The sequence below is a fragment of the Zonotrichia leucophrys genome, chromosome Z (assembly GCF_028769735.1).
Source record: "Zonotrichia leucophrys gambelii isolate GWCS_2022_RI chromosome Z, RI_Zleu_2.0, whole genome shotgun sequence".
Taxonomy (NCBI): Eukaryota; Metazoa; Chordata; class Aves; order Passeriformes; family Passerellidae; genus Zonotrichia; species Zonotrichia leucophrys.
The window spans coordinates 63,822,041-63,849,507 of NC_088200.1; the positions used below are offsets into that span (position 1 = coordinate 63,822,041).

The 27,467-nt window shown below is 44.5% G+C and overlaps 1 protein-coding gene across 2 annotated transcripts in view; it reads left to right on the forward strand.

The window, feature by feature from the left end:
* Positions 1-8,505: 8,505 nt before the first annotated feature.
* SNX30 (sorting nexin family member 30) overlaps positions 8,506-27,467 on the forward strand; it is a 49,876-nt gene continuing 30,914 nt past the window's right edge. Inside the window, exon 1 of one of the 2 annotated variants that reach the window (XM_064735917.1) lies at positions 8,506-8,850. In XM_064735917.1, coding sequence (XP_064591987.1) covers positions 8,689-8,850 — 162 coding nt within the window. In that variant the 5' untranslated portion in view covers positions 8,506-8,688. The remainder of the gene's footprint in view (positions 8,851-27,467) is intronic. The other variant, XM_064735916.1, reaches the window with a different exon arrangement.

Genomic DNA, 27,467 nt, shown 5'->3' on the forward strand with positions numbered 1-27,467 from the left:
TTCTTGTTCAGCATAAGCAAATAATAAAAGCAAAATGAAGCATTTACAGCATATCTTTTGGAAACCCACTACAAAATCTTCACTTTAGAGGAGGCCGTTCTTGAACACTACCTCACAAATCTTGCCATGCTCTTCCTTCAGGCATTAAATGCTGTTTTTCAGGCAAGCTGTGCTCATCATCTTGGAGTAGTGGGAGCTGTGTATCCCGTTATATAAACAAAAGCTGTGTTAAATTGAGTGTAGTTCTGAATGAATATAAACTGCAACATGAAAATGTGGTGGGACAACTCACATCACTGAAGTGCTGCACGGGATGGCTACAAACTCTTAAACAGAGACAGGAAATGGGGAGGAGGTGGAGGGGTGGCCCTTTATATTAGGGAGGCTTTTGATGCCATGGGTATTGAAACTAATCATGATGAAGCTGAATGCCTGTGGGTAAGAATAAAGGGAAGGCCAACAAGGCTGATATCCTACTGGGAGCCTGTTATTGTCCACCCAACCAGGAGGAAGAGGTGGACAACTTATTCTATAAGCAGATGGAGAATGTGTCAGGATCACAGCCCTTGTTCTTGTAGGTGACTTCAACCTACCAGACATCTGCTGGGAACTTAATGCAGCAGAACAGAGACAGTCCAGGAAGTTCTTAGAGTGTGTGGAGAATAACTTTTGTCACAGCTGGTGGGTGAACCCACCAGGGGAGGGACTATGTTAGACCTGCTGTTTGCAAATAGAGATGGGCTGGTGGGAGATGTGGTGCTTGGAGGCTGCTTGGGGCAGAGTGATCATGAAATTACACAGTTCTCGATATTTGGTGAAATGAATACCAATAAGACTTTTACGTTGGACTTCGGAAGGGCAGACTTTGGCCTACTCAGGAGACTTAGAGAGTTCCTTGGGAAGCAGCACTTAAAAACAAGGGTGTGGAGAGCCTGGTTTAAGCATGGCTTAAAGAAAGAGGCCATGAAGGTATTCAGCTGAGGGAAATATAGAAGCCTGCTGCGAAGCAGCCTTTCCCAGGCTTGATCCTGTAAATAATTAGGTTCTCAGCCACCTTTTATATAAACAACAAGATTCTCAGACCGTTCTGTCCTTGGCTGCTACTGGGAACAGACGGCCAGTCTGGGAATAGATATGAAGGTTTTGAGAACCTTTAATATCATGGTGGGAACACTGATCATGGTTTCAGTAAACTAACTTCAGGTATTGTAAACAAAAGGAGGAGCTAAAGTTTTCTCTACAGCCTGTCAGGAGCTCAGATTTTGCAATATGCATGAACTTAAGTAACACGGTTATAAAAAGTGACTGATTGAGTGAATAAACGGAGTCAGATGCGAAATCAACAAAGGTGGTCGCTCCCTCACTTCGACACAAGGGAGCCCAGGAAAGGTGGGTGTGCTTCAAAACAGAGATCCTGAGGGCACAGGAACAGACTGTCCCTGTGTGCCGAAAGACGAGTCGATGAGGTAAACACCCAGCTTGGGTGGGCAAGGAGGTTTTGAAGGAATTTAGGAATAAAAAGAGGATGTATCATCTTTGGAAGGAGGGTCAAGTCCCTTAAGAAGTATTTAAGGGGCTTGCTAGGGCATGTAGGAAAAAAGTTCGAGACGCCAAACTTGGTTTGAACTTAATTTGGCAACTTTTGTAAGGGATAATAAAAAATGTTTTTACAATATTAATAGCAAAAGGAAGGGTAAGACCAACCTTTGTTCTCTACTGGATGTGGGAGGGAACTTAGTAAGTGCAGATAAGGAGAAGGTGGAAGTGCTTAATGCCTTCTTTGCCTCAGTCTTTAGTGGGAAGATGGCTTGTCCTGAGGACAACTGTCCTCCTGGGCTGGTAGATGGTGTCAGGGAACAGAATGGTCCCCCCATTATCCAAGAGAAGGCAGTCAGAGAACTTCTGAGATGCTTGGATATTCATAAACCTATGGGCCCAGATGCCATCCACCCCAGGGTGATGAGAGAGCTGGCAGATGAGCTTGTGAAGCCACTCTCCATCATTTACCAACAGTCCTGGCTCACTGGTGAGGTTCCAGATGACTGGAAGCTGGCCAATGTGATACCCATTCACAACAAGGGTGGGAAGGAGGATCCTGGTAATTATAGACCAGTCAACCTGACCTCAGTACCTAGCAATCACTATAGGCTGAGGTAGAATAGTGATTTACATGTTGGGTTGTTTTTCCGCCAAGTGAAAATAATATGTGCGTGATGTGTCCTTGGGTTGAATCGAGATCTAGAATGCTGTTTTCATTTCCATGTGGCAGTGCTACTTATACATACCACCCTAGACACTCCCTTTCTCTATTTATTGTGTATGTCAGAAAAAAACTCTTCAAACAAATAAAATACGTCTTGAAGAGTCTTTAAACATTTTAGATTGATTGGGGTTTCCATATCCAATTGTGTAAAGATACTGTATCCATAGTTATAGTCTTTCTCCTTGACTGGATTTTTGATTTTTCATTTTATGGCCATTTAGCACAGACTTCTGCTTTGTATCACAAGTGTCCTTTGTTCCCACAATCCTGTTTATGGCACTCCCACAAAACTTGACAGCTTTGAATGCTTTTGATAGAGGAAAAGCTTATGCATTATCATATAAGTGTGCATGAATTCACAGGTGTTGTGTGCTCTTGACTCAAAACTGATCCTCTCTCTAGAGAGTCACTGAGCACATGCATAGGATTTAACATGATGGAATCAAAAGCCTGCCCTCTCCAATCTCTGCAGTACAGCACATGAAGGTCTAGTAGCATATGGAAGGAACGACCCTTTTTGAAAAGATAGCTGGATTTTTTTGGTTTTTTTAATATCTTCTGGAATGGTGTTGCTCTGTTGTAGTTTCCTGTGTGCCTATGTGCAGTCAGACACAAACGTTATCTTTGCCAAGGTAGACCACAGTGGGGAAAAGACAAAGCAGTTGAGGAGAAGCTGTTGACAGCAGTGGGAAAAAATTTCGAGTATGCTATTGAGAATCCTAGAAATTCATCTTTAAATAGAATACTTGATTAAAAGCAGGTGGGCTTTACATGTCTGGTCTAGTAAATAAATACAATGTGAACTTAGCCTCCTGATAGTCATTGTAAACCCTGTTGCCATTTTATGTCTCATCTGGACAAAAATATAAAGATGCATTACAAAAAGAATGTTAAGAGACAACTGAGAGTCCTTTCAGGCTCACACTGAGCAATTGAAAAGCCATCTGCCATTACAAAAACATCCTGGGTGGTATTACTGGTGTAACTGGCACTCCAGATCAGAACAGGCACTATCCTTACATTTGTAAATAGATTTTCCTGCACATCATCTGTGGATCCTTCCTCTCCCTGTTTATCCTTGTAAACAATCTTAAGAGGTAGCCTGCAGGACTTTGATTTCAGTGATGCCGAAACAGAACTATTTTTTCAGGAAAAAATGTGTGAAACTGGTGACATTTTTCTTGAATTGGTGAGATTCTTGGTCCCCAAACTGACGATTTGACTTCTTGCCCAGTTAGTATTACACCTGTCTGTTTCATCCTGCTTCTGGGCTTAAATGATAAAAACATAATAAACAGTTATGATTTTGCTAGGAGAGCATGCCAGTTTTTTCAAGTTAACTTGGTTTAAGATGTGGGCATTGAATAGCAGTCTCTTTTCAGCCTGCCACTGATTCTGGTTTTCACTGTGTATTTTATTCTGGTTGCATGTTTCATGTGCTGAATGGTTTTAGCTTGGTCAATGTTTAACAAAACGAAAATTATCAATGTAAACATTGATAGAAAGAAAATATTATGGTTGTAAAATTAAATCACCACAGTGGAGAAGGATACATAACCATGTTTTTAATCAGTCATCATTTTTTAGCAGAATTAAGACATTTGATTATTTCTCTGCTGATATTATAAAAATAGACACCTTCCTCAGTTTTTGGTAGTACCTCTTGTGCCTGCTGTTGGAGCCAGATGACCACATGCTGACACATTTAGAAGTTCCTATTTGTGTGTAGAAAACAATCCTACAAGAAGTCAGCCACATAGCATATCTATTTTTTTCTGTTTCATTTAATGTACAATATATTTGGAGATGTCATAGGCAGGGAACCTCCCACTAGACCAGGTTGCTCAGAGCTCCCTCCAGCTTGGTCTTTTTCTTGTTTCTCAGTATCATAGTTTGCATTTGCTACCTCAGATATGTATCACTGTTAAACCTAGATTGCTGTCTGTACAAATCTTTGCATATTTGGTACTCACCAAAATCGGAGGATGAGAGACATCTGTCATTAGTCATTAAGACAGGGCTAGATTGCTTACACTGTCAATTTTTTTGGTTTTTAAAAAGCATATTATCATTAATTACATTTAAGTATTGATTTAGTGTCAACAGTTAGCCAGCTTGAGTTTATAGCTGGTGTGAAGTTGGAATTCTGAAATTTAACATAACTTTCATAGCCAGAATTTAGGAATATACTTGATAATAATTCATCAAGTTTGTATTTTTCTTGTGTAACGTCTCTTCCACTAATGTCTTCTGAACTTTTTCTAACCAGATGTCAGGTTACTTGTATTCACAGGTGCACAAATATTCCTGCATTTTGCATATACTGATCCAGTTAATTTTTTGAAAATGTTTCTAAGTATTCTATGTCAGATGAAATGAGTAAGGATGACAGCAGAAAAAGGTAACACAGATAATTGTAATTAATTAAAAAAAGAGGCATATATTGCCCTATCACAGGAAACTAGACCAGTAAGTGGAGCTTGGAACTTCATCCTTGTATACAGGCTATTGAGAGTCAGCTTACAAACCTCAGAAACCGAACTAATGACTTCTGTAGCAGCACTGAGTCTTTCAGGCTGGAAAGGATGTACGGAGGTCTCTGGTCCAATGTCTTGCTTGAAGGAGGGTCAGATGTGAGATCGCACCAGATTGTCTTAAGAATCTCCAAGGTTGGACTGCACAACCTCTCTCTGTAACCTGCTCTGACTCTTTACTTACTTTCAGGGGGAAAAAGTTGTTCCTAATATCCATCAGGAATTTCCTGTTTCAGTTGATCTTTTGTCTCTTGCCCTCCTGCTATGGTCTGCTGTGGTAAGCCCACTTCCGTCTTTTCCACCTCTTCCCTATGGGATACTGGAGGATGCAATTAACTGCCCTTGAAGCTATCTGCCTCAGGCTTAAAAAGCCTCAGCCCTGCAGCTGCTTCTTGCAGATTGTCACCAACCATCTCAGTGCCCCCCTCTGAACTTTGTCCAGTTTGCCAGCATCTTGTATAAAGGTCCCACAATTGAACATAGGATTTCTGATAAGGTCTAGTGAGTGCCAAGCAGAGTCTGATAAATCCTGCACTCAGTCTGCTGCTTGTGCTGCCTGCTGTTTGGGCAGTCTGGATACCACCAGTCTTCCTTGCTGCAAGAATGCAGCCTCCTTATTCTCAGCTCACAGCCCACTAAGCCAGGTTTAATGAGTACAAAGAAGGTCATTTGTACTTGCACAGCGCTAGGATGGCCCCAGGTTTCCAAGTGCTAGAAGGTGTTGATGTTCCTGACCAGGCTTCCTTTGGAAAAGGACTGAGTTGGAAACACAGCTGGGTGAGAATGCCTAAGGGAAAAGAAAGAAAGAGCTCTCAGTAAGTCATAAACCTTTGAGATTCAGGCTGTCACAAAACTGAAGGGAACCAATTCGTGAAAGTGCGGCAGATACACAAACCTGCCTGCTCCTTTATCACAATAGTTTCCACTTAAGATTTGGATAGTGTGGTGGTTTGACCAGGAAGAAGTGGGAATTCTGGGAAGCTGTGGTCAAACCAATGAAGGTTTTGAGTTTGAGACTGGCACCTGGTGTAGCCAGTGGGGTTTGGACACACCTCCGAGAATACACAGGGGTTAAAAAGCAGGGCTCTGGCCCTGGCAGGCTCTCTTGGGACGTCGCGGCGAAGAGGTCAGATCTCCCCCCCGTCCAGCTGCTGCTGCTGGGCGGGGGAGGGGCAGCCACGTGGTAGGCCCTGGGCCTGGACAGAGGATGGAAGGGTGGAAAGACCCCAGGGAGTCAGCCCTCGGGCAGCCATCCCCCTCCCCCCCCCCCCCCCCCCCCCCGGAGGGAGAGAGAGAGAGCCGGCGACACCGAATGTGATAGCAGCCGGCCCAGGAGGAGAAGGGGGGGGGAAGAGTGCCTGGCCGGAGCGGCAGCGTGTGTGGGAGTGCCGCAGCTCCGGGACAGAGACTGAAAGTTTTAACCCCTTTCTTTCATGACTGGGGCCTTGCAAAAATGCTAATCCTCCTCGAAGCTGAATAAGAAGGGAGATAAGAGATGAGATGAGACAAGAACCTGGCCCGAAGAACGTGGAGATGATTGAATGGGGAGAGATGATTTGGAGTGGCCTTTTGGCTGGACTTTTCTTGTGGCCATGGACTCAGTTGTTCCTGTGACACAGAGACTGCACTTAGGGGGAAGCAGTGGCTCAGAACCAGGAGGGTTCATCGTGAGGACCCCCCGGCCCCAGGGGGTTGGAAAAATATGGGGGGGACAGATGTCCCAAAGCAGAGACTGTGCCTTTTTGGAGTGAGACAAGGCATCCTTGAAAGACAACCCTAAAAGCAGCTCTGGTCCATGCGCAGTGGTGAGAGCACTGGGCATGGAAGGAAGGTGTCACAAGCGGCAAAAGGACTTTTTTCCGGGCGGTGCCGAAGTGACAGGGAAGCACACGAGGTTTCAGTGTGTTTCCAGGGGAAGCCTATGGAACAAGAAGGACTCCTTTCCTCTTCATGAACTGAAGTTTGAGTATACTAAAGTGTGGTGCCAGGCTGGGCAGTTGGTGTTTTGGGAGAATGTATCGGATTGGGAAAGTCAGGTAGTGGGGAGGAGGAAAGTGGTTTTTGTAAGGTTTTCAATTTTTTTTCTTTTCCTTATAGTTTTTTCCCTATTTCCCTGTAGTTTAGGTAATAAAGTGTTCTTTATGTTTAAGCTAAAGCCTGTTTTGCTTATTCCTGGTCACATCTCACAGCAGACACCAGGGTGAGAGCATTTTCATGGGGGGGGCACTGGCTCTGTGCCAGGCTCAAACCATGACAGATAGTCTAAAAGAAAGTTGGGATGCCTGTATCTAAGCTGACTAATGTATCTAAGCTGACTTCCTTTTTCTGATAGATAAATAGGTTGTTGTTTCTGAAGTGTAATGAAGAAGGGATATTTCACAGCCACTTTCTCACTGGGGCCTGGCACTTGGACTTTTGATGTCTGCTGAAGTTCAAACATTATGTAATATTAAGTAGTTATTTATAGTAAGGATTCATTTTTTTCCCCGTATTTTTTTCCCTGTGATACACAGTATTTCTTTTCGTAATTACAGTCCACAGTGTTGTGCCCTCATGCTCGTCCTGCTGTGTGGCACCTCGCAGTGACACCTGTAAAACTTTAGGTATTAGTGCTGCCCTTTTGTGGTTTGTACTCCCCAGGAAAAGCTGAACACAAATGAAATGTTTACAGCATCCAAGTCTTATCTGGTCTCATACATGTATGTTTATCCTCATATATCTATCTGTAGCTGGAAGGGATTGTGACAGTCTTATAGTGATCCATCACTTTCCCCAGTAGCATGTTACTCTATAATGTCTAATTAGTGCTGAGCAAATTATTAGCAAAAGTAATCTATCCATCAGATTTACCTTCTTTACCTGTTCAGGAAACATCTTAGACCAGGACTATGATTTTCCACCTATTTATTGGTCATTCTGCCAACATGAACACTTTTTCCATGCTGTAAAATGTGGATAGATCACTTGAATTTTTGTAATGGATACATGCTTTTAGATGGATTTGCATGAATTGCTTCCAAAGGTCTTGATATATCTTTCGCCTCATTTCAGCATGATCAAACATTGTACAACAATGGGAGATCTCTCAACGTGAGATCTGTGCGGCAAAAGTAGACAGATGGCATCAGTGAAAGGATGTTTCTATGCAAGCCTTTCGTGCAAGACATCTCTCAGTGTATCTGGTGTATCCGGTGCACTCCCACCGTGAGGGAGTCCCGGAGGCCGGGCCTTGTCCCTCCTGAGCCCGCCTAGGCTCGGTCCTGCACCGCAACAAATTTCCCTTCCAACATGAGCGTAATTTGAGGTCGGCGATCCTGGAAAAGTCGAGGAGCAGGATTGCTTTTCTGACACTTAACCCGCCGTTCGACAGGGTGCGGAGACACCGCCGCACTCCGGGGTCACCGTCGGGGCTGCTGGGTGGCGCGGTGCCTCCCCCGTCTCGTCTCGTCTCGTCTCGTCTCGTCTCGGCTTGGCCCAGCCCGGCCCGGCCCGGCCCGGCCCACCAGGGGCTCCACCAGAGCCGCTGCCTCCCCCGGCCCGCCCGGGGCTCCACGAATCCTCATGCCTGCCCCGGGCGCCCCTCCGCCGGCCCCGCCCCGCTGCGCTGGCTGTCCGCCGGGGGCGGTGCCTGTGTCCCCGCCGCCGCGTCGGGCCGGGCGGGCGGGGCGGCAGGTGGCGCGGATGTCGCTTTGGAAAGGGGCGGGCGGCGGCGCAGGCGGATGCTGCGCTCGCTCCTCCTCCTCCGTCGTCGCCGCAGCCGCCGCCTCTTGCGCCTCCTCGTATCGCGGCGGTGGCGGGCAGGCTCCGGCCGCGGCCCCGCAGCTTCTCGCCGAGGCGGCGCGGCCTCCGCTCCCTCCTTCCTTGCCTCGGTCGCTGCCCGGCCCCGTCGCAATGTCGGGCGGCGCGGCGAGCGTCCCTAAGCCCCTCCCGTCCTCCGGGCCCAAGTCGCTGCGGGAGATGCCGCATCCCCTGGCCACGTCCAGCAGCGAGGAGATGGGGCCGGCGCTCACCCCCAGCCCCGACCTGCTCCTGCCCCGCAGCATCGCCGACAAGGTATGTACCGGGGAAAGGAGTTGCGGCATTTGAGGGGGCCTCTGATATTGAAGTAGAGCGGGGAGGACTCTGTGTGTGTGTTTCCCTGACACATCCCTTTTCCCACTTCGTCTCGCCATAGAGAGATAAAGCCCTGGGCGCTGCTGACATCCATTGCAAGAGCACAGAGCAGCTCCAGGGGGAGAAGACATCGTGTCCCTTGCTGCGGGGAACCGTCTGGGACACTGGTAGTCGCGCTGTGGGTTGCGAGAGGCAGGATTTTATTTACTATGTTTCCTGTGGCTCGTACTCTACAGATCGGTGTAAATTTTTCAGGCATTGCTGCAGCTCTTTTGCCGTCTCCTTCCTGTAGTCCTCACGGGGAAGGCTTTGAGCTGGCATGGTTTCCTTATCATCAGCTTGTTTGTGATTGTCCTTTCCAGGCTGAATTCCTGCTCACTTCTTCCCAGCACTAGTACCAACGCAGTGTTCTGCAGGAGTATCTGTGTTTGTTTTCCCTTCTCTAGCTCTGGCATATGTTCACAGGACATTAGCAAACTCTGTGAAGTGCCTTCCTCTTGGTAATAATTCGGTAGTGGCAGTACAGCACTGCTGATACATTAACTACCCTTGCAAGGACTTGTATCCCTGTAGACAAGTCTTCCTGAAATTTTTAAGGTAGGATTTCCTGAGAGCAAGAACTGCAAAGGATGATGTGGGTTTAAAAGCAGTTCTGGCACAGGTGGTTCATGCATACAAGGTTTCACTGAGTTGGTGGTGGCAAGAAGTGCTTCTTCTATGGCTGTTGTCCTGGGGAATATGGAGCTGCTTCTGGGTAGGATGGATCCCTTAGGCTCCAAAAGCCTTGAGGCTGTCAGCAGTATCTAGCCCAGTACCCTCCCACGCTACAGGAAAGTAAGTCAAGGTAGCCTGGCCTCTTCAGTATTTCACCGTCTGCTGTGTGCAGCTGTGATGTAGGGATTCAGCACTTCTTCCTGCCCATGTAAGGAGTCCTCTTCTTGAACATTTGCCCACTGTTGCTCTAGTGAGAAGCAAGGTTTACCTTCTCTTCAAGAATTTAGGCCTTCATCTAACAAATGAGTCAATTGATGACCTGCAGAGAAAAGGGTGACTAAGGCAGGGGTAGAAATTGGGGAGGTTTTTGTCTGTGATAGATGGTTTAATGATCTAACTAGGTTGATGTCTGGCAAACCTGTAGCAATAGAAATTGGCAGCTGCCTTCATAAGCCTTGCCAGCTGAGAAGCTGCAGCTGCTGGCACGGTCCATCCACACTGCTGTATAGCTGGTGACAAGCAGTGTTATAAGGAGTATCTTTCACCCTATAATGTTTTTCCTTAGTTGTATTAACGAACTTCTTTGCTTTGGAGTGCAAGCAAGCTTCTCTCTGCTTTACTGCTTTGAGGTTTTGAGAAGTGTATCAGTATTCCTGACAACCTGGGGGCAGAAATAACTCTAGCTTTAGGCTTTGGTCAGCTAACTTCTCATAAGTGGGAAAGTTCTTGCCCAGTTTTTCCATCAGCAATAGAAATGAAATCCACCTTCCTATACCTGCATGTAGTACCATTTGGTTCTAGGCACTTGGCAGCATAGAAATACTCTAAAAGGCAGAGCAAAATTGTTTGTGGTACGTGATGTTTAGACTTGAGTGCAGTTCTGTGCTTGACCTGGAAATGACACTAGGCTATGATCCTTGCAGAATAAAAGCATATCTAGTAGGAAGAGAATATGGATTTTTTTTTTCCTTCTAGCTGCATTAGCAGAAAAAGCAATATGTCTTACCCTGTTATGGAAGGAGATCAACAGCTTTGCTGTGTATAGGATATCCCTTCTTCAGCTTAATATTTCACACACTGGCAAGAAAAAAATGGAGTAACTTCTTTCCCATCTCAGAAAAAAAGAAGAGTAAACAGGTGTTCCAGCTTTAAGGCAATGCCTGCACTGTGTATTAAGTAGTATAGAGAGGGAGTAGGGTAAGTGGAGGTAAGCAGATAAAACCAATTTTTGGGTGGTTTGTGTGTCTCAGTCTCAGAATCGTGGAATAGTCTGGGTTGGAAGGGAGCTCAAAGATGACCTAGTCTAACCTCTGTGCTGTGGACAGGGACACCTCACTACATCAAATTGCTCAGAGCTTCATCCAGTATGGCCTTGGACACTTCCAGTGTTAATCTTAAAAATCTTAATCTATGATGATGGATTATTGTCTTTTGAGAGACTGGCTCATTAATCAACTAATAGTGCTGAGTAACTTCAGTAGCTGAGTAACAAAGGGCGGTCAGCAATCAAGTCTGACTTAGGCTTAAAGCTCTGCATTAGTTATTTATTGATACTTTACTAGGATCTGTTCTAATCTTCTATCTGGTCTTTTTGGAGAACCTGGTGGAGATTGGTACTGCAGAAATTTTGGTCCTTGTCTCCTGCCTCGAAGTGTCTTTGAGTCAGATTTTTTAAGAACAATATATTCAGACATGTACTAGGATATCACTTGAGAAGAGGGCTAGTGAAAATGAGTAGCCCATCACCATGAAGTGGATAATTTGTTTTTTCTGGTTTCCTTGTGTTTCCTCAGAGCAAATACTTCCTAAAATCTGCTGCAAGCTTCAAGTACCTAAGACTGAAATCCTCTGAGTGGAGAAAGTTCAAAAGTAGAGGAGGTTTTCTGCCCAGAAAGTGCTTCAATTTTTATTGCCACTGATGTATAGCACAGAAGTGGCTGAACCTCTGCCATCACTGCTTTGTATTCTTTAAAGCATGCTTTTCTTACTTATTTTTTTTTAATCCATTGAGGAAGAACACCACTTTATCTAAACTGAGTCAGAGAAACCTGGAGGACAGGAACACTTGCCTCTGTGTCTCCTTTTGGATTTTGATTCAAATGTGGGAATAATGTAGTATTTCAGATCCTGTGTAACTTTAATGTCTCATAAACCTTAGGTTGCTGTTCAAGAACAGTGGCTAATGCTACTAGAGCTGTAGATCATTGGAAAGGGAAGGAAAGTCTTTTGTGCTGTTTACTGAGGCCATCTAAGTAGACTAGTCTCAAGTTTTCTGAATCTTAGGAAGAGGGCTGCAGAACTTTTGTTATATGAAGTAGTGTCTTTATCCTGACTTATAATGGACAATAGTTTTAGAAACCAGGACACCTTGACTTTTGACAGTGTCTTATCTCTTAAATGAAAAGGACATTTTAGGCAAGCACTTGACTTTTACAGTCATGTTGCAGGAGACATGAAACACTTGAGTTGTAGATTCTTGTTTCTGAAGCATTTATGTATGTCATGGTTTGAGAGGAAGTGAGTTTTTTTGGGATGCTGTGGCAAACCAATAGGTGCTCAGATTTGAATATTGGCCCCTGGTGTGGCCACTGGGGATATGGATACGCCTCTGACCACACAGGGGTTAAAAGCGGAGAACTCCTAGGAAAACTTTCTCTTGGTTCCGGCCAGGGAAAGGTTCAGAGCTCTGCCCTGCCCGGCTGCGGCTGGCCGGGGGTGAAGCCATGCGGCCGGGTGAGGTAGGCCTGGGCCCGGAGGATGGAAGGGTGGAGGAGCTCCAGGAGGCATCGGGCAGCCACCCCCTCCCCAGGGCAGAGAGAGAGAGAGAGAGAGAGAGCGAGACCCGTGTCTGTGCCTGGGCCACCTTGAAATTTGATAGCAGGGCTGGCCGAGAAGGAGAAGGGGAGGGATGTGGTGAGGAGAAGGTGCCCAGCAAGGCAGCCGTGGGAGCTCTGGACAGGCAGAGACTGAGATTTTTAACCCTTTTCTTGGATGATGGAAACCTTGCAAATGCTAATCCTCCTGGAGCTGGATGAGAAGAGAGAGAGAGATGAGATAAGAGGGGATGGGCCACGAGAGAAGTTGAGAAGAATCTTAGGTGAGAGGAGATGATGGAGTGGCCTTTGGCTGCACTTTTCTTGTATAGCCATGGACAGAACCATGTTTCCTGTGATGCAGACTGCATTTAGGGGGAGGCAATGGCTCGGAGCCAAGGGAGTGCAGTGATGTTATGTGAAGGAGTGCGTGAACAGAGACAACGGGTGAGGAGGGTGGTTGGTGCCCTCAATCATCAGAGGAGGAGATCTCTGTTCTTGAGACCCCTTGGCCCAGGGGGTGAAATCTGAGGGGGACAGGTGTCCCGAAAGTGAGAGACTGTGCTCTTTTTGGAATGGACAAAGCACCCTTAAAAGGACCCTAGAAGCAGCTCTGGTCCATGTGCAGTGGTGAGAGCACTGGCCAAGGAAGGAAGAGGTCACGATGGCAGATGTTCTCTGGGCAGTGCCACGAGTGACATGGAAACACACGAGGTTTCAATGGTGTTTCCAGGGGAAGCCTATGGCACAAGAAGGACTCCTCTTCTCTTGATGAACTGAGAATTGATTATCTAAAGGGTGGTGATGCACTGAGAGTTGGTGATTTGGGGGATGGATGTATTGGAAATTTGGTGGGGGGAGGAGGGGTGTTTTTGGAAGGTTTTTATTCTTTCTGTGTGTTTCTTTTTACATATCATTGTAGGTTAATAAAGTTTTCTCTTCTTTATTCTTAAGTTGGAGCCTGTCTCACTCTATTCCTGGTCACCTCTCACAGCAGACACCAGGGAGAATGTATTTTCATAGGGGCACTGGCATTGTGCCAGCATCAAACCATGATAATTTATTGGCCATGTGCTCCTGTAAAGATCTTTCTGTTCCCCTGAAATCTAACTGCTTAAAATACTGTTTTGATGCCTGAGCACCTTTGAGTGAGTGAGTGTCTTTGATTTATTCTCCCTTCACCCTTGCTAGCTTTCAGATAAGGAGACAGCTAAAGCTGAACCTGAGTGCTACCATGTTTCTTGTGTTGTGTGGTTTTTTTCCTTTTATTTGGTTGGGGTTTTTTTAACATGATGTGGGAGGAGAAACATGCAGAAGAAAACAATTTCTCAAGTTGCATGACAGGTTAGTTGTAGAATTACTTGTGAAACTGAAGCCTTGCTGGTTTAGCTTTTGGAACACATAAAAGCTAATTAAGATCTGGTTTTTAGAGTAGATACACTGCTGAGGAGGGCAAGACATGAGGAAGTGCCTGAATTTCTCTCCGTCTTCTCTTTTTTAAAAAAGAAGGAAGTTCTGCTTGTGCATGTGCTCAAGTTTGTTACTTTCAATAGCAGGTCTGCTCTGTGCACCAGGACAGATGCTTTGACAATGAGGAGAAAAGGCAGTATTAATAGGTTACTGAGTTTAGAGCAGAGGTGAGGAGTACAGTATTTTGCTCCATGAAGACTTGGATTCAGGCCCTCTGAGGCTATGCAGATTTAGTAGGCTGCTGCTAAGATTTTGAAGTGCCAGGCTGTGCAGAGTTAGAGAGGAAGTGTTCTGTATGGCTTAATTCCGCTGTCATCTAGCTGTGGTCCCTCTAGACTTGTATAATCTAAGAGTATCTTCCTAAGATGGTGGTGTTGGCTGTTCTTGCTGTGGTCTGCCTTGAGGCTGGCAGCTGTGTGATGAGAGTCCTGATTCACATCACTGGTTTCTTGCCAAGAACTCCAAAACATTTCATATCCCACCTGTCCTAGGACTCAGGTTCCCTTGTCGTTTTTCAGACATTTCTAACTGCTGCTACTATACTTGTGGCCAGCTACCTGTAACTTTCTCTGCTTTTATTCTTGGAAACTCTGCCTACCTTGTTTTTGCCTCAGTTAACTCTATACAGCTGATGGGAGCTTCAAGGCTGTTTTACAGGCAGTATATCAAGCAGATACCAGAGCTGACATGGAATACCAGGCTTGTAGTGAATGCATACCTTGAATTTGCTAGTTCATGGAGATGGATTCTATAACTCCTAGTGCCAACTTCTGGTTACTAACTGAAAACTATTGTTTGCATGCTCCTCTGTTTCCAAATTACCACTCTGGTGAATTCCTGGACTTCTTATTAGCACCTTATCAAATATACTCCAGTGTTTGCTGGAGTGCTGTTACATAACGCTTACTCTGAAAGGGAGCCTGGCACCTCTCCAATTCCAAAAAATATACTGGGAGTTTGAAGCTCTACTTCCAGCCTCCTTGGTTGCTATTTTATGATTATTGCTCTTAACTTTATCCACCTACAGATGAAACCAGTTTGCAGTGTAATCTGAAAACTTAAAATAGATCTGCATGAGCTTCTACAAACTTCTTCATTCTCTGACTAGATGAGAACTTAGACTGGCACCATGTATTGTTCTTAAAGGAAGCTGGAGGTAAATTCTCAGTTTTGGGAGAGACTGAAGACTGTAGAAAGTCAAACTGAAGTTGGTGAACTTGGGAAACAGTGTCAGTATGGATGGATTGATCTCTGCTCCTATCTATGGGATGCAAAAATGAGAGTCCAGGGAAGTTGAGGCTAGAATCCACTTCTGCATATTGTCTTGTCCTTTGGCTCAGATAGGCCAGGCTGCTGTGAAGTTGTTTTTTGAACAGCTTTCTGGGCATCCTGTCACCCACAAAGTAAAATATCATTTTCATGTGTAAGTGAAACCTCCAATATTTATATTTTCACTAAAAAGAGTCTGTTACTTCCTAGTGTACACGGTTCCATCAAATATTTATCCTTACTGATAATATTTCCTGAGCATTATTATCTCCAGGCTGTTTGCCTTCTTTACCTTGAGGCTTGTTGTTGGCTCTTGGTCAACTTTTCTATCGCTGTCTGTGGGGTTTTTTTTTCATTCCCTGTGCCAAACTGCTTTTCAGTCGATCAGCCTCCAGCACACACTGCTGCATGGGGTTGCTCCTGGCAGGTGCATGACCTTTACCGAATTTTTTTAGGCATCCCACAGCCCATTTCTCCAGCCTGTTGTGGTCTTCGTCAATGACAGCACAGACGTCTGATCAAGGATTCTATACACTTGTGTACTCTCAGTACACCTGCTGAGGATGTACCCTGTTCCATCATTTAGGTCCTTAATGATTACAGTTGCCTTCCCGTTTAGAAATGGGAAAGGGTACTTTCATGGTATTTTGCACCATAGGTGCTCTAGTACTGTTGTGAAACTCAGTGGTCTCTATGAAACAACTACAGCCAGTTTCTTGAATTGAACTTCTTTTTGAACAAGATGAAGGATGGCTAGCAAGTTAGAACAAACTCTTGAGTCAGCATAACTATTTTAGTACCATTACTTTTTCAATCTCTCCTGGTAAAGTTTAACATAGCTTCTACTGTACAACATGTTATTACTTTGTGGTTCTTACTTCAGCTTAATGGAGGGAGGGGTGTATACTTTGAGGTTGAATTCAGTGTTGCACAGCCTTCATAATATTTTCAACAGGATTGCTTCATACATAATGAGATAGAGTATTGGAAACATATTCAGAGCATACATGGAGCAGCTTGGTTCTTCAGACAGGTTTCAGAAGGATGAGTCTTGGAGTAACTTGTCAGCCATGGTGGAAAAAGTTGTGCTTGATGTTGAGAAGGAATCCTCAAACCTTAACTTACCCAAGTGCCTTAAATGTACCCAAGTTTTCCAACTTTATTCATGGATAGAAAGGGATAACCACTTTGATAACGAATTTCTCTTTTTACCGTTGTATCGGGGCCTCCTCCTACTATCAGTGCCTCAGGAAGCTTGTCCCTGTAATTAATGGTGGGAGGGGCAGAGGATAAAGAACAAAGGTTTGCCATTGCCACACCTATCTGGGAGACCTCAGTTCCTAGATTTATGTGCAAGTTGTTGTTCTGGTGTCTTCTAGCATAGTGGTGTATTCTTGTGGTATCTTAAACAGATGGTCTGGCTGTCACATGCTGCTCCAGCACTGAGCTGGGAGACTGCTCTCTGTAAAGTAGGTCAGGAGACAAGGCAGACAGCTCTTTTGGTGCAGTGGACTTAGTGCCACTGCAAGAAAATCTACTTGCCACACCTGAAATGCATTTTTAAGATTGTAAATTGCATGTGCTTTAAGTCTGCGGAAGACTTTTTATAAGTCAATTTAAAATGTCATTTTATCTTGTGTATTTCTCAGAAATAACTTTGCTGAAGCTTGTTCTCTGCTGACCATGAGCAAGATCTTACCTATTGTAAGATCTGTACTGACTCTTTAAGTTGTGACTAAGTTCACTGCCTGAGCCTGGATTCCAGTGCATCTGAAATTTCCAAGATCTTGTGGCTGGGAAAAACTGCTTGCATCATTAGGATGTAATGGTGGAAAAAGGTCTGAATTCCACCATGGCAGCTATAACTGTGAAGTAAAATCTGTGGAAAGTTACTCTTAATGAATTATTGAAAAAAAGAGGGAACAGTTTCTTTCCAGTTCCTAAGAACAATAACTGACTGCAAGGTAGTTACTAGCTACCAGTTGCTATCAGTTCAATTACCAATTGAAGATGGAAAAAAAACTCTAGTAAGCTGTAATTATTTTAATGAGTTATCATTTCCATTGCCAGTCCAACTGAAACGGCCTTCAAAAAGGGCAGGAAGGGAGACACAGAGGGAACTACTGACTATTTAGCCTCACCTCAGTCCCTGGAAGGGTGATGGAACAATGAATTTTGGTAGCCATCTTTATCCAGACAGGATGAAAAGATGATCAGAAGTAGTCAGCATGGATTCACTAAATCATGCTTGACCAACCTGGTTGCTGGCTGTGAAGAAACAGCTACCTGTTGGATGAGCAGTGGATGTTGTCTTCAGAAAGGCTTGCAGCACTGTCTCTTAAAACCTCCTCATAGGGAAGCTCAGGGAGAGTGGACAGAGAGGTGGATTGAGAGCTGGCTGAACAACAGATCCCAGAGTCATAATCAATGGCACATGCTCTACTTGGAGGCCTGTCCCTAGTTGTGTCTCCCAAGGTCCATAGTGGGCCCAGTCTTGTTTAATTTACCCATCAATGAGCTGGATGAAGGGCAGAGGCCTCCTCAGCAATTTCACTGACAACACAAAGCTGGGAGCAGTGGCCGATAGCCCAGAGGGCTGTGCAGCCCTTCAGAGGGACCTCAGCAGCCTGGAGAGATGGGCACAGAGGAACCTGCTGAAATTCAGCCAAGGCAAGCGCAGGGTCCTGCAGCTGGGGAGGAACAGCCCCAGGCACCAGCACAGCCTGGGGGTGACCTGCTGGGAAGCAGCTTTGTGGAGAAGGAGCTGGGGGTCCCGGTGGGCAACAAGCGCTCCATGAGGCAGCAGTGCCCTGGTGGCCAGGAAGGCCGGTGACATCCTGGGCTGCATCATGAAGAGCAGTGCCAGCAGGCTGAGGCAGGTGACCCTGCCCCTCTACTCAGCCCTGGAGAGGCCTCACCTGGAATGCTGTGTCCGGCTCTGGGCTCCTCAGTACAAGAAAGGCATGGAACTCTTCCAGCAGGTCTAGCAGAGGGATTCAAAGCAGATTAAGGGAATGGAGCATCTCTTAGTGAGGAAAGGCTGATGAACTTGGGGCTTTTCAGCCTTGAGAAGAGGCTGCTGAGAGAATCTCATCAATGCTGATGAGTATCTGAAGGGAGGGTGTCAAGAGGATAGACCAGGCTCCTCCCAGTGGTGCCAAGCCATGCGACAAAGGCCAGTGAAGCAGACACATGCACGAGAAGTTCCAGCTGAATATGAGGAAGAGCTTTACTGTGCAAGAGGTGGAACATTGAACAGGCTGCTCGTATAGATGTATTCTCACTAGAGATATCCAAGAACTGTTGGGGTACAATAATGTGCAACATGCTCTGGGTTAATGCTGCTTGAGCAGGGAGGCTGGGCCAGATGACCCAATGTGATTCCTTCCAACCTTACCTATTCTGTGATTCTGTGTTTTGACAGGTGAATTTTTGGGACAAATTCTACTTTATAAATTGGGTAGGTCAAGGGATGGAAAGAGATGTCATCTTCATCTGGAAGTGATGTTACAATACCAAAACTGTTGATTCTCCACCAGATTTTCACTCAAATCAAGAGGTATTTGTTAGAGTAAGCACTTAAGTGATGCTGGTTAGTGGAACTAGGTGAAATGGTTCTGAAAATTGAGACAATAGTCCAAAGTTCATACAACAGGCAAGGAAAGAGTTTAGCCAAGAGCTGTGATCGGTGTGGTCCAGAAAGCATAAATCCTGTTAGAGAGCATTATTGTCTTAGAGCCACATTCAGAGCTTCTACACTGTGACTTCTGTGAAGAGATACACAACAGGTGACATGGTACTTTGGAAGTGAAAGTGGTGGTATCTATAACCCGTAAAGATCAGTTTCTCCTTTGTTGTCTTAGGTATCTTGGTTGAGGACAAGCATTGCACAAACATATGGGAGCAAAGACATGGGAAAAATGTATAGTACTCTGGTTTGCAGGAAAATGTAGAGAATGTAAAATGTAAACTTGCTTTTAGATCATGCCTCAAATTACAGAGACCTTGAGAATGACAACCTCACTTCCTGTCTCGGAGTGATCAATAGTATTACTATTGTGATCTGCAGTGATCTGTAGTGTTATTAGTAATGGGAGGCTTACAGCACTGAAGGACATGCTTTTGTCATGATTATCAATCTGTGCTTTGACTTCATGCTGAGTTTAAGTCTGAAAAAGCTCCCCTACCTTAAAGTTTCTCTTTTCTCACTTTTCCAGTAAGCTTGAATGATTCTGTGTGTTCCTTGAAAAGGGATCCTTTGCCGACAGGTGTTGCTCAGGGGCTGGGAAGGCTCCTCCCCATCACTGGTGCAGATGGTGTTAACAGCAGGCGCTTTGAGCTAACTCTGTGGTGAAAGCAGCAGCATCTGGTAATGATAGACTACCCAGATGACAGAAGCTCATGATTTTCTGAGTGTAACCTTTGCTTTAGCTTTTTAGATGCCAGAATAACGCAAATTGAGTGAAATTTTGAATACTGACAAGATGAAATTGTGGGTTTTGGATTGTTGCCCAGAAAATCTGTGGACATCTTTAATCAATGCCCTTTATTATTGCAAGTGATCATCCTGACCTCTTCACAATTTGTATGATGACTCCCAGTGTGCTGACTAGCCTGCTTCTGGAGCAGTAGACTTCACTTGAAGCCATGTGTGCCTCTTATGTGCCTTTGTGGCTGTGATAAGTGATTAACTAAAAGGTGTTTCTCTAGATGGATTAGTCTGTAGATCTCAAGTTATCGTGGTTTGAGCTGGCCCAATGCCAGGCACCCACGAAAGCTGTTCGCTCACCATCTCCTGCTGTAGCTGGGCTGTGGAGAGAAAGAAAATTAATGAAGGGTTCATGAATTGAGATAAGGACCGGGAGAAAACACTTCAAGGGAAAACCAGGCTCAACTTAAGTTACAAAGTGAATTTATGACTATAACAGAATCAGAGGAGGATAATCAGAAGTAAAATAAGCCCATAAACACCTTTTTCCCTCTAGCCCTCCCTCTTTCCCAGCGACAGCACAGGGAGACAGGGCATGGGGGTTTTGGTCAGTTCATCACCGAGATGTTCTTCAACATCTCTGGGAGAGGAGTCCTTCCCCTGTCAGCTGTGGGGTCCCTCCTATGGGGGATAGTTCTCCATAAACTTCTCCAGCATAGGTCCACTCTCGCAGACAGCAGCCACACTGCGCCTGCTGCTGCATGAACTCCCTCCTTGGGCAGATGTCCTCCCAAAACTGCTGCAACATGGGTCACTTTTTCTATGGGGTGAAGTCCTCCAAGGACAGGCTGCTCCAGCCCGGAACAAGGGCCCTCTCCACCAATTCTCCTGCTGGATCACAGCCTCTCCAGACATCCACCTGCTCTGGCATGGGCACCTCCCTCATGGGCTGTGGGTGGATCTCTACATCTCCCGTGGATCCCCACAGGCTGCAGGTGGATCTCTGCATCCCCCATGGATCCCCATGGGCTGTGGGTGGATCTCTACATCCCCTGTGGATGCCCACGGGCTGTGGGTGGATCTCTGCATCCCCCATGGATCCCCACATGCTGCAGGGTCACAACTGTTTCACCATGGTCTCACCACGGCCTGCAAGAGGAATCTTGGCACCTCCTCCCCCTCCTTCTGACCTTGGTGTCTCCGTGTTGTTTCATTCACATGTTCTCACCTCCTTCTCTTCTCTGACTAGAAGCAAAAACCTGTGACTTTGTTTTGGTTTTCTTCTTAAATATGTCATCAGAGAGGTGTTACCAACTTCTCTAGTTTTGGCCAGCAGCATGTCCATCTTCAGAGCCATCAGGGTTCGGCTCTGCTGGACACTGTGAAAGCTTCCAGCAACTTCTCACAGAAACCACCTCTGTGGCTCCCCGGCTACCAGAAACCAGGCTGTGCAAAACCAATACAAAAGTCCATCAGTCTCTATAGATAATTTTCTTATTGTGAGGAAAAATTTTGTGATTGCTTTTCCTCAGTTTTTCTCCTCAAAGGAGCAACTAAAGCGATCATGCTGTGTGGATTTTTGTTAGGGTTTGTTTGGTTTGGTTAGGTTAGGGTTGTTTGATTAGGTTGTTCGGTTAGGTTGCTGTGTTTGTTTGGTTTGGTTAGGGTTTGTTTTTTTTTTTTTTTTTTTTCCCTTTCAACAGATAAGCACTTTGTTTATTTAATCCCTTTGAGAGCAAATGTGCCTTACTACTGGAAAATGTCTTGTATATCAGCATATGTGATAGAGGGATATCACTTAAATTGCACGTGCATAAACTAACTCTGAGAGCTTCTTCAAGAGTACCCTCCTCCAGGTCTTCCACGGCATGAGATGTAAACATGTATTCTCCCCTCTAAGTATCTTTGCCTTTGGCCTCTGTTACTTGCACAGTGATACCTTGTCAGTCTGACCTGCTCTCACAAAATGTTCACTGGTCTCTGTGTCAGGAAAACTATTGCAAGTCATCTGAAACAGAGAGCATGAGGGAACCCCCATTGTAGTGTATGCATATTCTTTCTTGTTTCAATGAAGTAATCACCAGGATACTACAGTGCTTTCCAGCCCTCTTATCTCTTTCTTTCCTATTTCTTCTCTGTTTCTCCTCAATCCTTTGCATCTGTTCACAATGAAAAAAACCAGCATATTACTGTTTGCTCTCAAAAACCAAATGAACAGTTTGGTGACACTGAGTAGCTAGATAACAGATGTAACTAAACCTGCTTCTAGAGAGTAGAGGGAAAACCCCAACTTCTGCATGATATGTCTGCAGAGCTTTAACACAATACTGTGTATCTCTAGGAGAAGGCAGTTTAGTTTGGACAAGCTTAATAAACTGTTCCATCTGTAATCAGATATAAATCTAGTTTCTTGGACTGGGAATGATTCCTAATCATGCAGGATTCAAGTTTTCCAGCTCATGGTCTGAAATCCTGGCTGCTTCTTTGCTATTTAGAAGGTCAGCGCTCAGCTTCTGAAAATGAAGCTTCAAGCATAACACAGGGTTCCTTACCCTTGTTTGTTGACAAGGTGCTCTTTAACATGTTGAAATGGTTTGTGGTGTTTTTGTGCACACAGCTGCAGAATCCCACGTAACAAATAATATTACTGGAACAAAAACCTTTCCTACAGACATGGAGCTTAACAGAGCTAGAGGTCATAAATTCCATTATTTTCTGAATGTTTCTAAGGACATGTAGCTTCTCCCATTTGTGGAGGCCTTTGAGCTCTGAAGATAGACTTGAATTGGTGCCTGTTGCCTACTACTGAAAACTATAGAAGGACAAAAAAACCTCTAGCTCTTTTAAAGGAGCATCCAAGTTCTGCCCAAATCTTAAACTCTCTTGCTTTCCATCAGGTCATAAGCACTTTTATACTACTTTCTGCAGCTTAAACACAACTGAACTAATCATGCTGCACAGTTGCCAGCCTGGCAGTTTGCTTAGGAAGACAGATTCAGCCTTCTGCAAGGACTCAGGTGCTCTAAAAACAGATGTTAAAGTTTGCCTTGTATCTGAAATTTCTTATTTTCAGCTCTTGAGGATGAGCTACCTCTTGATATTTACCACTGTAAGGAAGCTATGGTAATCCTGCAGTTATTCCTTGCACTTTATTTCCTGTCCAAAGGATTTTGGGAGTGTGCATGTCAGCTTCATGGCAGTTAGTAAGTTCAAAATGTGTATTATACCTTTACATTTTGCCTTATTAATGTCTGCTGCAAATAGTAACCCATTTCATCTTCCAGGTGCCTGTCCTCCAAAGGCATTTGGCCTTTCATGCACAAAGCAGCACAGTAACATGGCTTATTACTAGTTTTGAAAGTCTTGTCTTAACTGTTGTAAACTGTTGTAAAACATCTATGAGATTCCACTCACATTCCTGATTTTTAGAGTCTAACCTGAACTGTATTTAGGTTTAGATGGGATTTGCACAGTCCCCTTCTGGACTACAGAAAGCAACCTGCTTTTTATGGACTGTGAGAAGACAGACTTATAGCCAGACTGACTGTATGAGCAGATAGTCTGATGTGGTACTTGACACTTTCTTCTGACACTTTGTTTTGCCCTGGTGCACAGGAATGCTGAAACTAAGCGGTATTATAGCTGTGTCCCCAAAGACTTTAGCAACAGAGGTAGGAGATAGCTTATCTCTCTTCCTGAAAATGCTGTTTGCCAGAATGTTTCTGTGCCCACATTCTTGTTCTGTTTAGCTTAACTGGGATGACTTATTAGAAAACAAACTACAAAGTAAAATAATCCATCCTATGAAATTTGGCTGTTAACCTCAGAAACAAGGTGTGAATCCCATGAGAACATGAGAAGGCTTGGAAAATGCTTGTGTCAACCATGTGGTGCCTCTGTGAAGCTTGTTTCAGTGTTTCTCTGTCCAGCTGAAATGGAAAGAAGCACTATTCCAAGTATGATACCTGTATAAGCAAGAATGATCCCAGGCCTTAAGCAGTGCCAAACTGCAGGCCATCATGATTAGCTGTTGCATCTTAAATTCGTTTTTTTTCCAGGGATGCTGAGGAGTGTGTCTCTAGCCAAATCTGACCTACAGAGCAGAAATAGTAGTTCAAATGATGAACACCAGAGCAAAGTCACCAGACTCATGGCTTGGCAGCATGTTGTACTTGGACACTTGTTTAAAATATTCTGAAAGCAAATTGGTCTAGTCTTTATCTAGTGGATTTTTGGTTAGATGAGCAAAATACCAGTTGTATTGCTGAAACTTTAGAGATGAAGCGTGGCCCTGTTAAATTGGGCTTTTTCTGCCTGACCCTGCACAGCCCACAGACTCGGTTCATAATACCCTTCACAGCTAAGAAGTTTAAATTTCGCTTGGGTCCTCAGCAACCCATCATTGTTCCTCCTCTACTGACACATTTTAAGAGCAAGAGGGATTCCTTTTGATTTGTTCTTACTCTCTGTTCCTCTTAAAATGGCCTCAACCTTACAGTTTGATTTTAGATGATTATTATAGTGGAAACCACTGACCTCTTTGGAAAGTATCATCTTGTTCATTGTGAGTACATCCACATAAACTGTACCATCCCTTCCATTACTGGAGAAGGATATCAGGAGCTGGCACATGTGACAATTTACCCTTTTCCAGGACGGTAGGTCTAGAGTAGAAATTTATTATTACAGTTCTTCAGTTTTTGTCAAACAACTTAGCACTGTCTTATTTGTGGATCAGTGTAGGAACATGGTTCTTCTTCTTGAAAATTAACAGGGTTTTTGGCATTTAACTGTGGGGATTTTTTTTTTTTAAACCCACTTAAGTATGATTGCCTTGTTCTTTCCATCCCTTCTGTGTCCACAGCTTTCTCTCTTCTCTGCACTCTGTGTGCCCACTTTGGTGCCGTAAATTACTGTTCAAAAGCAAGTGCAAGAGGCTGGGACATGTACTGTCTCAGACATGTGAAGAAACAGAAGTGACTTCTAAAAAACAAAATCTGATCTTCCTGCCTGATAGAGAAGGAAAGTTGTTCAGTATCTAGCTGGTATTGAATAATAGTATTGTGTAGACTGAAATTTCACTAAACAGGTGGGTCTTCTGATAGAATACTGTACATGGATGAGCTAATCTAGGTGTATTGGAAGATGCAGAAGTGCTTTTTCTTTCTACATGGAGTTGACCTATACAAAAAATACCTGCATTCAAAACTTGCTGGATAAGACAAGGAGTGTTATGAATAGATGTGTGAAAGTCAAGTTCATGTAAGCTTTTATAGTGCCCTCAGGAATGTTTGTGTCTAAACCACTTCGGTTTTCCAGTCACTGGCTGCCATTCCCCTATGACTTCCTGTCATGTACTGAAGGTATGGAGATAAGAGTATTCCAAAACCCAGCTATAATTGTGTGGAATTGTTGTCTGCTTAACATGGCTCTGTCGTTGTATCTCTGTGAAATGAATGGCAAAAAGCAATGGAACACCTTGAAACAGAAGGAGAAAGTCTGCAGCACTCTGAATTTCGGAAGCAAAGCAATGGGGTTCTAGGAGCAGTATAGGCCTGGCTCTCAGGTCTCTAAGTTGTGCAGGGGCATTTAGGTTTAAGTGCACCTCTAAACAGCAACATTTCTAAATGTCTCTTAGTTTCACACAATACTTGTTAAATGGGAGCAGTGTGCCCACAGCATCACATGGGTTCAGGGTAACTCTTTGCAATAAATTCTTTGTGAGTTTATTCGTGCTTGGAAGACATGGCTGAGCCGCATCTTCTGCTTCTTCATGCACTGCTGCTTTGACAGCAGAACTGTCTGGTTAAGCTGTACACTTGCTCAGGCAGGATAGGTGAAAACCAGCATTCAGTTTCTGGAAACTGTAGTATTAACTGTACAACTGTAGTTGCTTGTAACTCAGCAGAAGACTCCATGGTCTTCACAATAAAACAATACCTATGGAAATTTAGGCCCTCAAGGTTGAATCCTGGATGTTTTTTCTGGCAAACTGCTCCCTGGGGGGAGGCTGCCATCCAGAAGACTGAATACCAAGCTCCTGAAGTTTCTGCTTCGTGTGGATCCAAACTGCTCTGTAAATGGAGTTGTGGAAAATCTCCTGGGAGAAGATGTCAACAGTTGGAAACTTCTCAACTAATTTTGAATCTCACATGCAGACTTCTAGTATAAAAAATTCAGTTGAATTTTATGTTTGGATGAAGTGAACTTTTTGATAGATTTAATATCTGTTTCTGGGTTGGCTGACTAGTCAAGGTGTTTGGAGAGCATGATTTAGCAGAGTAATGTGAAGCAGCTTTACCAGATGGCAGCCTGCATAGTTGCCAGGTTGCATTTCCAGCACAGGCAGTGCAGTCCTACTTGCCTGGTACTGTAGGATACCAAACATGCTGCTAAAATCACCTGACTTTTGTACCCATAAATTCAAGTGTCTTGAGGAATTCTGGGAACTTCCTAGGAATGCATGAAAAGCCTGCTCTTGTGGTTGTTTCACAGCTGTATGCAAGAACCAGTAGCTCATGAACCTGAAAGTCTGAATATCATACTGTATCTACTATAGGTTGTGATCCAGGCCTTGCTACACCTTGGCCTGACCTACTTCAACAGATGACAAAGCTGTTTAGACTGTCCTGAGGAAGTGGGGGACAGAGACTAAGGTTCTTTACTCTTTACTTTAGAAAAAACTTTGAAACTTCTGAAAAATCTTTGTGGATGCTCACTAAGAAGTGAAGAATGTCTTGTCAAAACATGTTCTCCAAGCCACCTTGCCTGGCTAACCAGGAGCAGCCTCCCCTCCTCTCTGCTGTGGGACTGCTCAGCTTTATGGCAGACTGAGTACTGTGAGTAACAGGTACTTTGACAAAAGGCTTTGAAAGCAGTAGGTACCTGCTGTGACCTGGACTGTGCTGGTCTCTTATAATACTACCTCAGAGGGTTACTTAAAACATGGATGGGCAGCTACTTGGTGCCCTAAAGGTGAAGCTGATGCATGAGCCACTGACACTGAAGTCAGACACAGCTTGTTTATATAAAATGGATAATACTAGACAGTATTTCAGATGCTTGTGGGTATGATAGTTCTGCCAACAGACAGAAACACAGATGGCTGCATATCTCCTTTCCTACTTGGCTCTGCAGGACATACTCCTCTTCCTGTGGTAAAAGCAGACTAACACAAATGGTGCAGTCTTGTTTCCTGAATACCAAAAGAAGAAAAAAAATTAAATCACCCAAGTCTCATGGAAGAAAGGCTGGGAAATTAACATGACATGGAAGTGCTCTAATGGTGGGATTACATCCTGAGGTATCTTGCTGTCATACTTCAAAGCCTGTCTCTTTCTAGCAATAGCGTAAGAATTCAGCAAAACTGATCCTGCGTACTGTACTGTTAAATGAGGATTCAGCAGCTATATGTGTTGTTTCTAGTGCACTTATCTAGGAGATTGCACCCTTTCAGGAGGAGAAATAGTTAGCTTCTAACTTGGCTTTCATCTACTGAAAAGTAGCCAAGTAGCAGGGTATGATGCCAGCTGTCTTTTCCAGGGGCGGATCCTGCAGATGAGGCAGTACAGCACAGTAACACATCATCTCTCCTTTCCCCGCCACCACAGCTACCAGCTCTCCTGATTGGAGCCACGCTGGTACAGAAGCTTTGCTTGATGTAGTTCTGGAGTATTTTCATCCAATATAGAACTATCACAGCCTTTAACACCCCAGACATTCCACAGGACCTATGACTGCATGAATATACTCAAGTGAAATGAAGTGAATTCAAACCTTCACAGACTTCTGTGCTGCTGAAAATGTGCAAGACATACTTGTATGTTATTGTAACTTCCCAAGAGAATTAGTGAGGAAAGTGC